General features: G+C 38.2%; 1 protein-coding gene across 1 annotated transcript in view; it reads right to left on the bottom strand.

Annotated features, from left to right (window-relative positions):
• LOC121874422 (obscurin-like) overlaps positions 1 to 13,629 on the bottom strand; it is a 201,004-nt gene that overhangs the window by 48,429 nt on the left and 138,946 nt on the right. Inside the window, exons 16-24 of the mRNA XM_042378552.1 lie at positions 9,724 to 10,024; positions 9,135 to 9,203; positions 6,519 to 6,661; positions 5,620 to 5,652; positions 3,233 to 3,335; positions 2,178 to 2,319; positions 1,037 to 1,215; positions 688 to 818; positions 68 to 191 (exon numbers count right to left, since the gene is read on the bottom strand). Coding sequence (XP_042234486.1) covers positions 68 to 191; positions 688 to 818; positions 1,037 to 1,215; positions 2,178 to 2,319; positions 3,233 to 3,335; positions 5,620 to 5,652; positions 6,519 to 6,661; positions 9,135 to 9,203; positions 9,724 to 10,024 — 1,225 coding nt within the window. The remainder of the gene's footprint in view (positions 1 to 67; positions 192 to 687; positions 819 to 1,036; positions 1,216 to 2,177; positions 2,320 to 3,232; positions 3,336 to 5,619; positions 5,653 to 6,518; positions 6,662 to 9,134; positions 9,204 to 9,723; positions 10,025 to 13,629) is intronic.

Here is a 13,629-nt window from a genome sequence, read left to right as displayed (position 1 = left end):
AAAACACTTAACTCGAGGGATCAAGAGAGAGACAGATTAACAGACAGACAGACAGACAGATACAGACCTTCGACGGTAAGCTCGGCGGAACAGGAGATCTTGCCGCAGGAGGTAGAGGCCACACAGGTGTAGAGGCCGGCGTCCTCTGGGGTCACGTTTTGGAACACCAATGCCAGCGTGTCCTCGTCGTCCTGAGAGGTACAGTGAGGTACAGTGAGGTACAGTGAGGTACAGTGAGATACAGTGAGATATAGTGAGATACAGGTCAAAGTTCAATGAGGGACAGGTAAGATTCAGTGAGATACAGGTCAGGTCAGATATAGAGAGGTAGAGGTCAAATAGGTGGTCACCCATCTGCCACACAGGTCACCTAGCCGACACACAGGTCACCTTAGGTCACCGATATCAACTAGAAACACTGTATCGGCATTAGACTGCGCCACTACACCACTACACTACACTACACCACAGCCGTCTCACAGATCACACAGAGGTCAAAGGTCAACCAAAATCACAGGTCATCTAGTTGTCTCATAAATCACACAGAGGTCAAAGGTCAACTAAGATCACAGGTCATCTAGCCGTCTCATAAATCACAGAGGTCAAAGGTCAACCAAGATCATCCAGCCGTCACAAAAATCTCACAGAGGTCAAAGGTCAACCGAGGGATTATTAAGAAAAACTGACCTTGAACATGACGTTGAAGCGCTCGAGGGGGTCATACTCCTGACCGTCTCTAAACCACGTGAACTCTGCCTTCTCTCCCTTGGCCAGCAGCGACCCCTTGCCGGAAAGACTCTCATACACCAGTTCCTCGTCTAAGGGAGAAGCAAAGGGTTAAAGGGGCTGAAATAAAAGGGGTGTTTTATATTGAAGTAAAGTGATATAAACATTGAGGCAAAGGGAATATAGACATTGAATTAAAGGGGTAAAGGGGTGAAGTAAAGGAGTAATTACTATTTGAAGTATTGAAAGTTATGTGAAAAATAAACTATAAAATATGAATTCAGAGAGAGAGAGAGAGAGAGACACCCACCACTGACAGTCATCATTGCCTGACACTCAGCTCTCCCAAACTTGTTCCTGGCGAGACACTTATAAGTTGCCTCGTCACTCTTCTGGACGTGAGAGATGAGTAACTCGTAGTGGCCGCTGGCGAAGTCACGGTGAAGTGTTACTCTAGAGTCCTCCTTGATCTCTGTGTCGTCCTTGAAGCTGTGGAGGATGAGATGGTGATAAGTATGTGTGGAGGGAGGGCAGAGTTTTGAGTTGAAGGGGACAATCTCTCTCTCTCTCTCTCATTACACCCACTTTCTACAGTGTCTCTCAATCTTGTTCAATCTCTCTCTGTCTAACTCACATCAGTCTCATTTCTTTCCTCTGTCCAGTCAATAATGAGAGATACACACACACACACACACACACACACACACGCACACACCTTCCACCCAAAACCTTGTAGCTTCAGTGCGTGAAAAATTGAGAACATATAGACTCAATATTTCTTCCCATACCTCAGCCAATTACTGTACCTGCCCAGGTAACCCTGAAGGGACACACAGCCCCTCCAGGCAGTTTGTGAGGCAGGAAGGAGAGAACAAGAGAGAGGGAGAGAGTTCACAAAGATGGAAGTAATAAAAGAAGAGTCAAATGGTAAATAATAATAATAATAATAATAATAATAGTAATAATAATAATAATAATAATAATAATAATAATAATAATAATAATTCTTTCACAACTATTCCATTATCTCTACCTCACCTCTTCCCGTCATTGCTAGACAGTCCTTTTCACTTTTTCTCTTCTTCTTATACCCAGTCCATTACTCCCCCTCCCTCTTATTGTTAATCTCCTTCACCACTCAGACCATCATTTATCATGTCATCTTTACCTCCTCTTACGCTAGGCAAAGTTCCCCCTTCAGTATATAATTTAGGTCTTGCTAAATAATCTACCTACACAAACTAGCCACCCACCAACACCCACTAGCCACCCACCAACACCCACTAGCCACCCACCAACACCCACTAGCCACCCACCAACACCCACTAGCCACCCACCAACACCCACTAGCCACCCACCAACACCCACTAGCCACCCACCAACACCCACTAGCCACCCACCAACACCCACTGACCATCTATCAAGTTACAGCTTCAGGCACAACCACTTACAACTGAATCTCTGGCATAGGGTCGCCCTTGACATGGATGGTGTAGGAGAGGTTGGTATTCTCGATCACCTCCGTCGGTTTCATCCTGACGAGGAAGAAGGGAGACTTCTCGGCTATGCGACGAGCTCGTTCCTCTTCCGTCACTGTGGGAGTGAGTGAGTGAATTAAATTATGTGCGAGAGAGAGAGAGAGAGAGAGAGAGAGAGAGAGAGAGAGAGAGAGAGAGAGAGAGAGAGAGAGAGAGAGAGAGAGAGAGAGAGAGAGAGAGAGAGAGAGAGAGAGAGAGAGAGAGAGAGAGAGATGTAAACACCTATCCAGATTTCCAGACATAACAAATAAAGTGTAAACAGATAAAACAGACAGAATGACAGGTAGACAGACCAGAAGATAATCAAATAGACAGACAAAAAAATAACACAGACAGACATACTAACTTTAAAATTATCAAATTCTTAAAAACTAAATATATTTGTTACCTCATTGTTATAAAACCTTCAAAGTGATGCTGTAAGATTTTGAGAGATTATAAGGAACATTGATCTTCCCGAGGTAAGAGTCAACAAGATCTTAGACAATAACACCTGTAAGATCTTTGCTTCAGCGGGAATATAGTGGATTTGGTTCTATATATAACATTTTATTACTTTCTAGACAATGATATACGTCTAGAGAGCGTCCGGCAGCCAAGATGTGATTGGTTGGAGGGCGTGAGTTCTTTACATCGCCTTTGAATATGACAGTAAGTTAGTTGACACAATTAAAATTAATTTATTGATCCTTGGGTAAATCTGATTGGTGAGCGTAGTCTGTTTAGGGAAGATGACGTCACGTTCTCTAACCAATCACAGCATAGTTGCCTGGAGATTTTATAAGTCTCTTGCCAGTACGATATTTTGAGAAGTTTGTGACAGCGCTGCCAATCTCACCTATTACACGTACTGTAGTTTGAGTCCAGATAACAAACATAAAATATCATACGACTTTATTGTTATCTATGTATACATGTAAACTCTAATGATTACTAAATACATATACTTTTATGAGATTTTTACTTACATTCCTGTACGAGAAGTTGGGCTGAGCAAGTAGCGCTGGCACCAACCTCATCTGTGGCCTTGGCAGTGTAGATGCCTGAGTCCTGGACGCGGCAGTTCATCACCTATTCACCAGAGGGACACAGAGATAAGACTGTTGCTAATACGCCAAGTGAAAAGCAAATTAAGAGAGAAAAGCTTTATGAAGAACAAAAAATAAAATAGATACATTACATTATCTATCATTAACCTTAATATCAACTTAGTAAAATACAAATGAATGATGAATATCCCTTCAATTTTCAGTACTTCTCCAACAACATCAACTCAGCATGTAGTGTGTAAGCTGAGAGGGCGGTGGGTAGGGTCGTGATGTTGAAATGTTACTCAGAAACAAAACACAATCAGTCCTTCATTGAAAAATTATATATACATTAAACAAAAACATAAAAATGCAAAATTATAACCCAAAGATGAAGGGAGAGAAACAGTTCATTGGGGTAAATCATTGAAATACAAGACGAGTCAAAATCCGTAAAGCCAAACTGACGCAGTATACGAGTCAATTGAAACATACACAAACATTACATCATCATACACAGGGAAGGAAGGAGGTTCTATCATTCCATCGTGTTTACATGGGAAAAATACACTGCTAAGATTACTTTATATCAAGATGCTTCACTCGGGAGATTTATATGAGACAGTTAACATATTTTCAGTGATTCAGAGACATTAATCCTTTCCGTACATTAAACGAGATAGTGACGTAATACCATTTTTTTTCTGTACACCTGCTATAATTAACGCTATAATTATTTACCTTGTTTTACTTATGATAAAATAGGTATAACGAGGTATAACCCTATTTTTAATTATTACAGGTGTACAAGGACATTACGATCACCCTTAGTCAAACCTCGTGTGGGACAGGTAAATCGTAAGGTACCCACACACACACCCACACACACACACACACACACACACACACACACACCACATTGTTTACGAACAGAAAGTCACCTCCTTCCACCAGATAAGACAAACAGTCACAAAATCCAAACACAGACGAGTTATTTTTTTGTCTATAAACATTCGTGATTAATTGTTTTTTCTCCTGTATTCAACAACGTTTAATAGGATTAATTTGTGCAGTAAACTATTAAAAAAATATTCTCTATCTCTTCTGTTGTTATGTTATCTTAACGCTTTGAGATATTATTACAGAACAGAACAGAAATTAAAAACATTATATGAAGCCTCGGGAGGAATTACTATACCATCTTCCTGGTAAATGTCACAAAATGTTTATTCCTTACAGATCATCTGGCCAAGAAAACAAACGAAAGATGGATCAACTTTCTCTAATAACCTATATCAAAAAGAAACTGTCTGGAACACGATAAGTACTTGTTTCCGGTAACCTTACTTACGGTTAAGAAATACGCTATATACAGTAAGTAGATCGTCTATTGAAGGTCGATGGAGTAATCACGTCAGCTCAGTAAATCATTAGCCATCAGTATTTAGTTTAGACAGGTATGGGATTAATCTAAGTGCTTTGTAATTATTTCAGAACCAATTTATGTTTTATCTCTAGTGCGGTGATGATCAGCTTACACAGTAAGTTAAAGCTGATGCAGTAAGCTGGTTGGGATACAATCATAATTCCTGGTTTACGTAAGAAACACGACAGGTTGAGAAAGAACAAGTCAAGCTTATAGTCTTAACAGGGGTTTTGTCTTGAGTCTCTCCTAGAAGGCAATAACAGTATTCCCGTTTTCTTCAACCGGTCTTAATTTCCTTCAGTTTTCCATTTTCTTTCAATCAAGTTAATGATATTGATGGATTTACACACACACACATACATACACACAAACACACACACACACACGCATAAGGTAAACACCAACTGGTATTCTTACATCTCTTGGGGGTAACAAACACAATATATGCAGTAAACAGCCGCTGGGTGTTCAAGAGAAAGGCCACAAGTCCATTCAAAAGATAGAGAAGAAAAATATTCTCCGGGGGAAGATATGTAAAGAGGGTGTGTTCTCAATTCTCATGAGGGGGAGGGTGTGAAAAGATGTACCCGTGAGATGGCATTCCTTAGGGCAAAGTTCTAAGGAGGAGTGTTCAGCAGTAACGATTTAAAGGGGGGTTAGGGGGTTCAGTGGCAACGTTTTAAGGGGTGACATTCTCTGGGGATATTCTACGAAGTTGCCATTCTCTGGAGGACATTCTAAGTGGTATGCCATCCTTGGGGGTATTTTAAAGATATGCCATTCTCGGGGGACATTCTAAGCGGGGTTTAACGTTCTCTGGGGTGGGGGGGCATTCTAAGGGAGGTGCCATTCTCAGGGGGCTAACGGCATCTCGGGTGGTAACTCATTAACAATTTGATACCTGTAAGGTGTGTCTGGCGCCTTCATCTGTCATCTGAATGAAGAGATAGAAACATTGAGCAAAAGAAAGAAAGAAAGAAAGAAAGAAAGAAAAAAAGAGAAATGAAAGAAGATTTGGTTCATAGATAAAATATAATAGAGATAAAAGAAAGAAAAAGGTCAAACTTAAAAAAGACAAATAAAGGAAGAGCAAAGAAATTAAACAAAATAATAAAGAAATAGAGATAAGAAGAAAAACGAACGAAGAATGAAGGAAATAGAGAGACAAAAAATTGAGAAAAAATTATTAAGAGAGAGAGAGAGAGAGAGAGAGAGAGAGAGAGAGAGAGAGAGAGAGAGATTTATGTAACATCAATTAGGATATCACCAGAGGCAATCTACTTAGAATCTTGGATGTAAAAAAAATAAAATAAAATACACCTCTGATATGATTGACCAGAATCAGTCAAATAGGGTCAAGCCTTTAGTTGCCAACCAGGCCAATAATAGTCTAGCATCTAAATTGGATAGCAAAAAAAAGGTGAGGGCACAAGCTTTAAATTTATAAGGCTAGTTTTGGTCAATTATCTAACCCAATTAATTTCAAAATTGGTTAAGATTTAAATTATTAATGATGAATTTGGAGAATGTTTAAGGTACTAGCATCTTAGACAAAATTCTAAACTAGTTATATTTGCTTTCAGACAAAATAAAAACAAATAGGAAGTAGACAATCAATAGTGATTATTATAAACAAAAAAAACAGGCATTTCAAACCTAAACTAATAAGAAATGAAATCCGGAAACCTGCAAAATCCGGAAATCTTCAAAATCCGGAATCTCTACAAAATCCGGAAAATCTTCAAAATCCGGATAATCTGCAAAAAAATCTGTACAGCATACAAAATCTGGACACATTACCTTGAGGGTATGCCTGGTGCCACTGTCCTGTTGTTGGACGCGGTCTGCCAGCTTGTCGTCCAGTGGCTTGGAGTCTTTAAGCCATGTGACGAAGTAAGGGAGTGGGTGGGCAACCTCACACACGAAGGAGACACTATCACCAGCTGTAGGGAAGCAATAGACAGGTTAGTAAAATGATGATGAGAACAAAATTTTGATTGTAAGGGGGAACTGTACCATTTGTTTTTGCATTATAATTTATTTTTTTGTCTTTTCTCTCTATATTTCATCTCGATTTGTTTTTATTTCTTACATTCAGGTGTATGTGTGGTTGTGGTACTGAAGATATATATAGTGTTAATATAGTTTAGATGACTACAGAATATTTAAGTTACCCTTCATGATAGGTTGGTAGAAAACGGATTTAGCTCTCAAAGAAAATGGGTTTAACTCTTGGAAGCTCAACGCGGAAGTACACTACTGCAAGTTGATAGAAGATTCAACGGGATTATATTTTACATTGATTTAGCTGAAGAAGTGAAAGGCAGCTAATAAGCTTTCAATAGCTGGTCGGGAAGCAATTTTGCAGATTCCGCGTATATGAGGGAAAGACATGTGCTCATTGGCTCTGCTCTTCATTGACGTAACCTTGCACACCTCTCTCACTTAACCTAAAAATCTAACCTAATATAGAGTTAAACTAACCTAACCTAACCTCACTTAATATAAAGTTAACCTAACAAAACTTAAGCTAACATAAAACTAATCGAAAACATTAATACAACCAATGAAAGTTAACGAATCCTAGTAGAGGATTGGATAGCATTATCTGACGTCATTTAGCAAACTCCAATCAGCACACGCTAATCCTGTATACGCATGAACCTCGTAACTACTGAGATAGAGATTTGAAACCTACGTAAAGATGACAAATGTTTTACAAATACCACGAACAGGAAAACGGGAGGGGGGGGGACTATTTACTCTGTACTCAGGTGACAAGAACCGAATATAACCTAACAAAACATTGTAATAAAATCATAAAATTAGATTAACTTTGATTAAGTTTGGTTAAGGGACATTACTTCAATTAAAAACAAAACAAAATGAAAATGGTTTGAGGTCCCGTTCGTGGTACTTTTTCTAACATCGGTCGTCTTATACGCCACCCATAGCTAGGCATCGGGTAGGTAGAATAATGGCTGTATTGTACATAAGCTGCTGAAAGTGTTTGAAGCCTATACAGATACTGTGAGATATAGAGGAAGAGTACACGTCAGCTTACTCATGATCACATCAGAAGTTATCATCATGCCTACAAGATAACAACTATTTATCTACATCCTTCTGAGATGTTCATGAGTAGATTACAATGCAGGAAATGATCTATAAAATTTCAACAGAAAATGGGATATAATTTGGAAAGAATGACTGAAAAATATTACACAATTAAGATTTATTATCCGATTATAAGACCAAATTCACAATTATATAAAACAACAGTAATATGAAACAACATAAAAACAAACTAAAAAAAATAAATTCATACAGTAAGCTTGTATCCCATTTTCTCTCGAAAGACCCAATTTTCTATGGTACACTGAAAAAAAAATGAGAGAAAACGGAAGCAATATTGGGAGGGGAAACTGCGGAAAAAAGAACTGTGAAGCCTAGATGATAATGACATTCTTAGTACGTACGTTCGTTGACGGCTACTGTAACTCTGTGTCCCCACTCGTCAATTGATACAACTCCTGAAAATTGGGTTAGGGAACATTGGTATTATAGTGTAGGTTACTGAGGACAGCATGTGTTTATAAGGAAGGTAGACATTGATGAGTTATTGGCGATGTTTAGAAAGGAAAAATAAACATGAGTTAGTAGGATGTTTAAAATGGGATATTAAACATTGAATTGATAGCGAGATATAATAAAAATTAAATATTTGTATACAGTTAGCGAGATGTTTAAATTGAAGGTTAAATATTAGTGTTATTGAGGTATATTTAGGAGGAAAATAAACATAAATGTTGACGAGATATGTTTAAAGTTAATTAAACATAAAATAAAACCTAGATTGATATGTTTAAAAAAGAACTAAACATTGATTGATATTAGTATGATATGTTTAGAGGATTAATAAACATTGATATAAAGTTAGTATGATTTTTTTTAAAGGGAATTAAGTAAACATTGGGGTAACATGTATAAATAAACACAGATGTATACGAGGATATACATATCAAAATCATACATAAGAATACATATGTTTACTAATCATTGAATGTATACTTTGTCTGTGAATATTTACGTTTATACCTGTAACTTATACATATGGATACACAATTTGTTTACATTCATTTGAAGGTAAACACACACACACACACACACACACACACACGCACACACACACACACACACACACACCACGAAACAAATGACACGTTCTGTCTTAACTTTCCTCCTTGATTATTTCTGGAGGAGAGAACAGGAACGATGGAAGGGGGAAGAGAGGAGGATAGGATGGTAGGATTATGGAAGGGTAGGTAGGGGGAATATGGAATAGACTAATGGTAAGGGGAAGGACTTAAGGGGGCAGTAAGGGGAAGGACTTAAAGGTGAACGTGATATACTTACGTTCCACTACGTCTCCCTTAAGGGTCTTGGTAAACACAGGCTTCGGCGAGCCCCCAGGGGTGAACGGCGCTGTGGGGAGACCAAATGTTCATGTCAGTGTTTGTTAAAATGTTTAGTATAATGTTGGTCATAATCTTAGCGACATAGATGAAATTATACTCATTATTTTTTTCTAGTATAATTATTTTCTTGGTATTTGTAATAAATGTTTAAATGTTTATTATAACATTGATAATTTTCCGATGTTAATTTTGTAAAATGTTTATTGGGACACGATAATAGCTTAATCGTTATATAATTATCAAAGGCTTAATTTAACATATAAGTATTAACTATATATAATTACATGGATATTTTATTTAACAGAGAGGCTTCACTTAACACACAGGAGGCTTCACTTAACACACAGGAGGCTTCACTTAACACATAGGAGCTTCATTTAACACACAGGAGGCTTTACTTAACACACAAGAGGCTTCACTTAACATACAGAAGGCTTCACTTTACACATAGGGGGCTTCACTTAACACACAAGAGGCTTCACTTAACATACAGAAGGCTTCACTTTACACAGAGAGGCTTCACTTACTTGTCGGTTCATCCATCTTCTTTGTTGTTGGTTGAGGTGGCTTGGTGGCTTCTTTCTTCACCTCTGGCTTACTCACTTCAGGAGTCGGCACCACAAGCTTCGGGAGCTCAGGCTTAGATGGTGCGGGTATGGCTTCAGTTGGCTTAGGTGGTGAGGGTTTGGCGTCAGCTGGCTTAGGGGGTTCGGGTTTGGCTTCAGTTGGCTTAGGTGGTGCGGGTTTGGCTTCAGCTGGTTTGGGGGGTTCGGGTTTGGCTTCAGTGGCTGGCTTCGTTGGTTCAGGCGCTGGTTTCGATGCTGGTTCCTGCAAGACAAGGTTTATCTAGATTAGAAAATTGGTAGTTGAGGCAACCCTTGGCGTTTGGAGAGCTGTGTGTGTGTGTGTGTATGTGTGTGTGTGTGTGTGTGTGTGTGTGTGTGTGTGTGTGTACTGTAAGTATGTGTCAATATATGCGTGTGTACGTATGGGTGTGTATACATGTGTGTGTAATTATAGAAGTGTTTGTGTCTATTTGCATTGGAGTAAGTATGTATATATATGTATGTCTATGTATATCTATGTATAGGTATGCATGAGACTAACATACATAGCTACAAGTATGTATAGAAAAAAATAAGTGACCTGATTGAATGTTAGTCCCTCGTTTCTAATGATTCCTCAGCCTAATAGTGACCAACCTGACCCATTGACATGACCCCTGACCTATTAACATGACCCCTGACCTTTTAACAAGACCCTTACTAATTAACATGACCTCTGACCTATTGAAATGACCCCTTATTGACATGACCCCTTATTAACATGACCCTTGACCTTTTAACAAGACCCTTACTAATTAACATGACCTCTGACCTATTGAAATGACCCTTATTAACATGACCCCTGACCTATTAACATGACCCCTTATTAACATGACCCCTGAACTTTTAACAAGACCCTTACTAATTAACATGACCTCTGACCTATTAAAATAACCCCTTATTAACATGACCCCTGACCTATTAACATGACCCCTGACCTGAAAAAGTACCCAAATACCCTATTGATATATCATTACCTGTATGTATGTATTGATGTGTTGTAAATAAACACCATCATTACTCATCCTTAATTGTCAAGTATTAACATTTCTTCCCTCATGTTAATTATGTTAAAACCAAAGCCACACTCGGGGTAAAACAGAGGGCCATTATTACTGCACAATGAGTCAAGCAGAGCGGGTGAGGGTGTTAAACCTAGTGTTATTATATCATTGGTTTAATATAACATGTGATATAAACCAGAGTAAACCGATAAATGTGTTATTTTGATTTGTGAATGTTAAGGAATGTTGTTATTAAATGTTTTAAGGAAATGTTTTAATGTTGTATGTGTATGTGTTTGAGATGTGGTGGGAAAATGTTATAGTTATCGTAGGGTAAATTGTGTAAGTGTGTAATATTGTAACGTGTAGGTGACTGAGAACTTACCAGGTTATTTCCAGAGTCAGTAAATTAAGATGTTTAGCGGACAGGTGCAGGCGGCGGTGGTTGGGGTGGGGTGGTATGAGGTGAAATAACCACTAGTCATTAATAACAAACACACAAACACACAAACACACGCATAAACGCTAATATGGGTAGGTCTATGCTTGCTTGACATATATTTGCTTAATCAGTAACACAAGGTAACAACACAAAATAAAAACAGGTACAGAGAAAACCACGATAAACGAGAAGGGAGGAGAGAGAGAAAATAAATCTGAAATAAAAGGGGGAAAATGCAAACCTCGAACTCGGTGTTGCCATATGGTGGGGCGGGATTTATACCCAAAAATAACACGAGGTATCACAATAATAAAAACAGTGTTGCCATCGTTTAAATTTTTCTAATATTTTTTTAATTCACAGAACTAACATGATTTCTATACAAATACATTAAGGAATTATAACATATACAGCCTTCGCTACGTTTGTGGTATAATGTAGTCTATACAGCTCACTATGTATGTAAATTGTTGCTGTTGCGTAGTTCATTATACTTACGCTACCTGCAATAACAATGAGATACAATATCGACAACAGAGAATGGAAAAGCATTATAGCGAAATGTGTTAGAGCATTATAATAAGCAGCAAATTTCATCCATAGAACAGCTTATGAACAAAGAGTATAAGTATTACAAATTGTTATAAATTTTACTCCATGTTAAGACATTATCAACCATGAACTTTGGCAATACTGTACAGAAGTCCACATCAGACAGGCCCGCCAAAATGTTGCCAAGTGATTTTTTGTTTTTACCAAGTTAATAATCTGCCAATTTAACAGTAATTCTTAGATGTTATAGTTAAGTATTATTAATCGTTTTGCTAGTAAGATGTTATTATTTAATTTTTGGTGTTATAGGAAAAAATAACATTGAGATATTTTAAGTAAGAAGAAAAAACGTGAAATTCGGCGACTGTTGACGGGCGAGTCGAAGCTTGGCACCGGAATTCGAGGCGACAAAAAAAAATAGAAATAAAATAAAAACCCAAAATGAAGAAGTAAATATATACAAAATATAGACAGAAAAAAATAAGAAATAAAATAAAATAAACGAAGAAAATAACGAACGGATTTAGATTTCATTATCTTTACCGACTTGGGAGCTTCGACACCACTCCGTTTTGAAGCCTCTTGTTCTTGCTTCTTCTCGGCGACTTCTTGTTTATGTTTTGCTTCCTGGGCGCCGATGGGAGAAGCCACGTCTCTTCCTGACCAGAACTCCTCTACCTCTTCCTCCTCCACTGCTTCCTGCGCCATCATTTCGAATGCGTCTTCAACAGATGAGTCAGAATCCTTCGAGAGATCATCGGGGTCCATTGTTATGGTCTTGCGGGCGGTGGCGACTTTCTTTGCTTTCTCTTCCTTCTCCTTTCTCTCTTTCTCTTCCTTCTCCTTCTTTGCTTTCTCTTCTTTCTCTTTCTTTAATTTCTCTTCCTTCTCCTTTCTCTCTTTCTCTTCCTTCTCTTTTCTCTCTTTCTCTTCCTTATCCTTTCTCTCTTTCTCTTCCTTCTCCTTCTTCGCTTTCTCTTTCTTTAATTTCTCTTCCTTCTCCTTTCTCTCTTTCTCTTCCTTCTCCTTCTTTGCTTTCTCTTCCTTCTCCTTTCTCTCTTTCTCTTCTTTCTCCTTCTTTAATTTCTCTTCCTTCTCCTTTCTCTCTTTCTCTTCTTTATCCTTCTTCAATTTCTCTTCCTTCTCCTTTCTCTCTTTCTCTTCCTTCTCCTTCTTCAATTTCTCTTCTTTCTCCTTTCTCTCTTTCTCTTCCTTCTCCCTTCTCTCTTTCTCCTCTTTCTCCTTCTTCAATTTCTCTTCCTTCTCCTTTCTCTCTTTCTCTTCCTTCTCCTTCTTTGCTTTCTCTTCCTTCTCCTTTCTCTCTTTCTCTTCTTTCTCTTTCTTTAATTTCTCTTCCTTCTCCTTTCTCTCTTTCTCTTCCTTCTCCTTCTTTGCTTTCTCTTCCTTCTCCTTTCTCTCTTTCTCTTCTTTCTCTTTCTTTAATTTCTCTTCCTTCTCTTTTCTCTCTTTCTCTTCCTTCTCCTTTCTCTCTTTCTCTTCCTTCTCCTTTTTCAATTTCTCTTCCTTCTCCTTTCTCTCTTTCTCTTCTTTCTCCTTCTTCAATTTCTCTTCTTTCTCCTTTCTCTCTTTCTCTTCCTTCTCCCTTCTCTCTTTCTCTTCTTTCTCCTTCTTCAATTTCTCTTCCTTCTCCTTTCTCTCTTTCTCTTCCTTCTCCCTTCTCTCTTTCTCTTCTTTCTCCTTCTTCAATTTCTCTTCCTTCTCCTTTCTCTCTTTCTCTTCCTTCTCCCTTCTCTCTTTCTCTTCTTTCTCCTTCTTTAATTTCTCTTCCTTCTCTTTTCTCTCTTTCTCTTCCTTCTCTTTCCTTTCTCT

Source organism: Homarus americanus, unplaced genomic scaffold, assembly GCF_018991925.1.
Source record: "Homarus americanus isolate GMGI-L3 unplaced genomic scaffold, GMGI_Hamer_2.0 scaffold43349, whole genome shotgun sequence".
In the NCBI taxonomy this organism is placed as follows: Eukaryota; Metazoa; Arthropoda; class Malacostraca; order Decapoda; family Nephropidae; genus Homarus; species Homarus americanus.
This window is presented reverse-complemented; position numbering and strand designations above follow the sequence as displayed.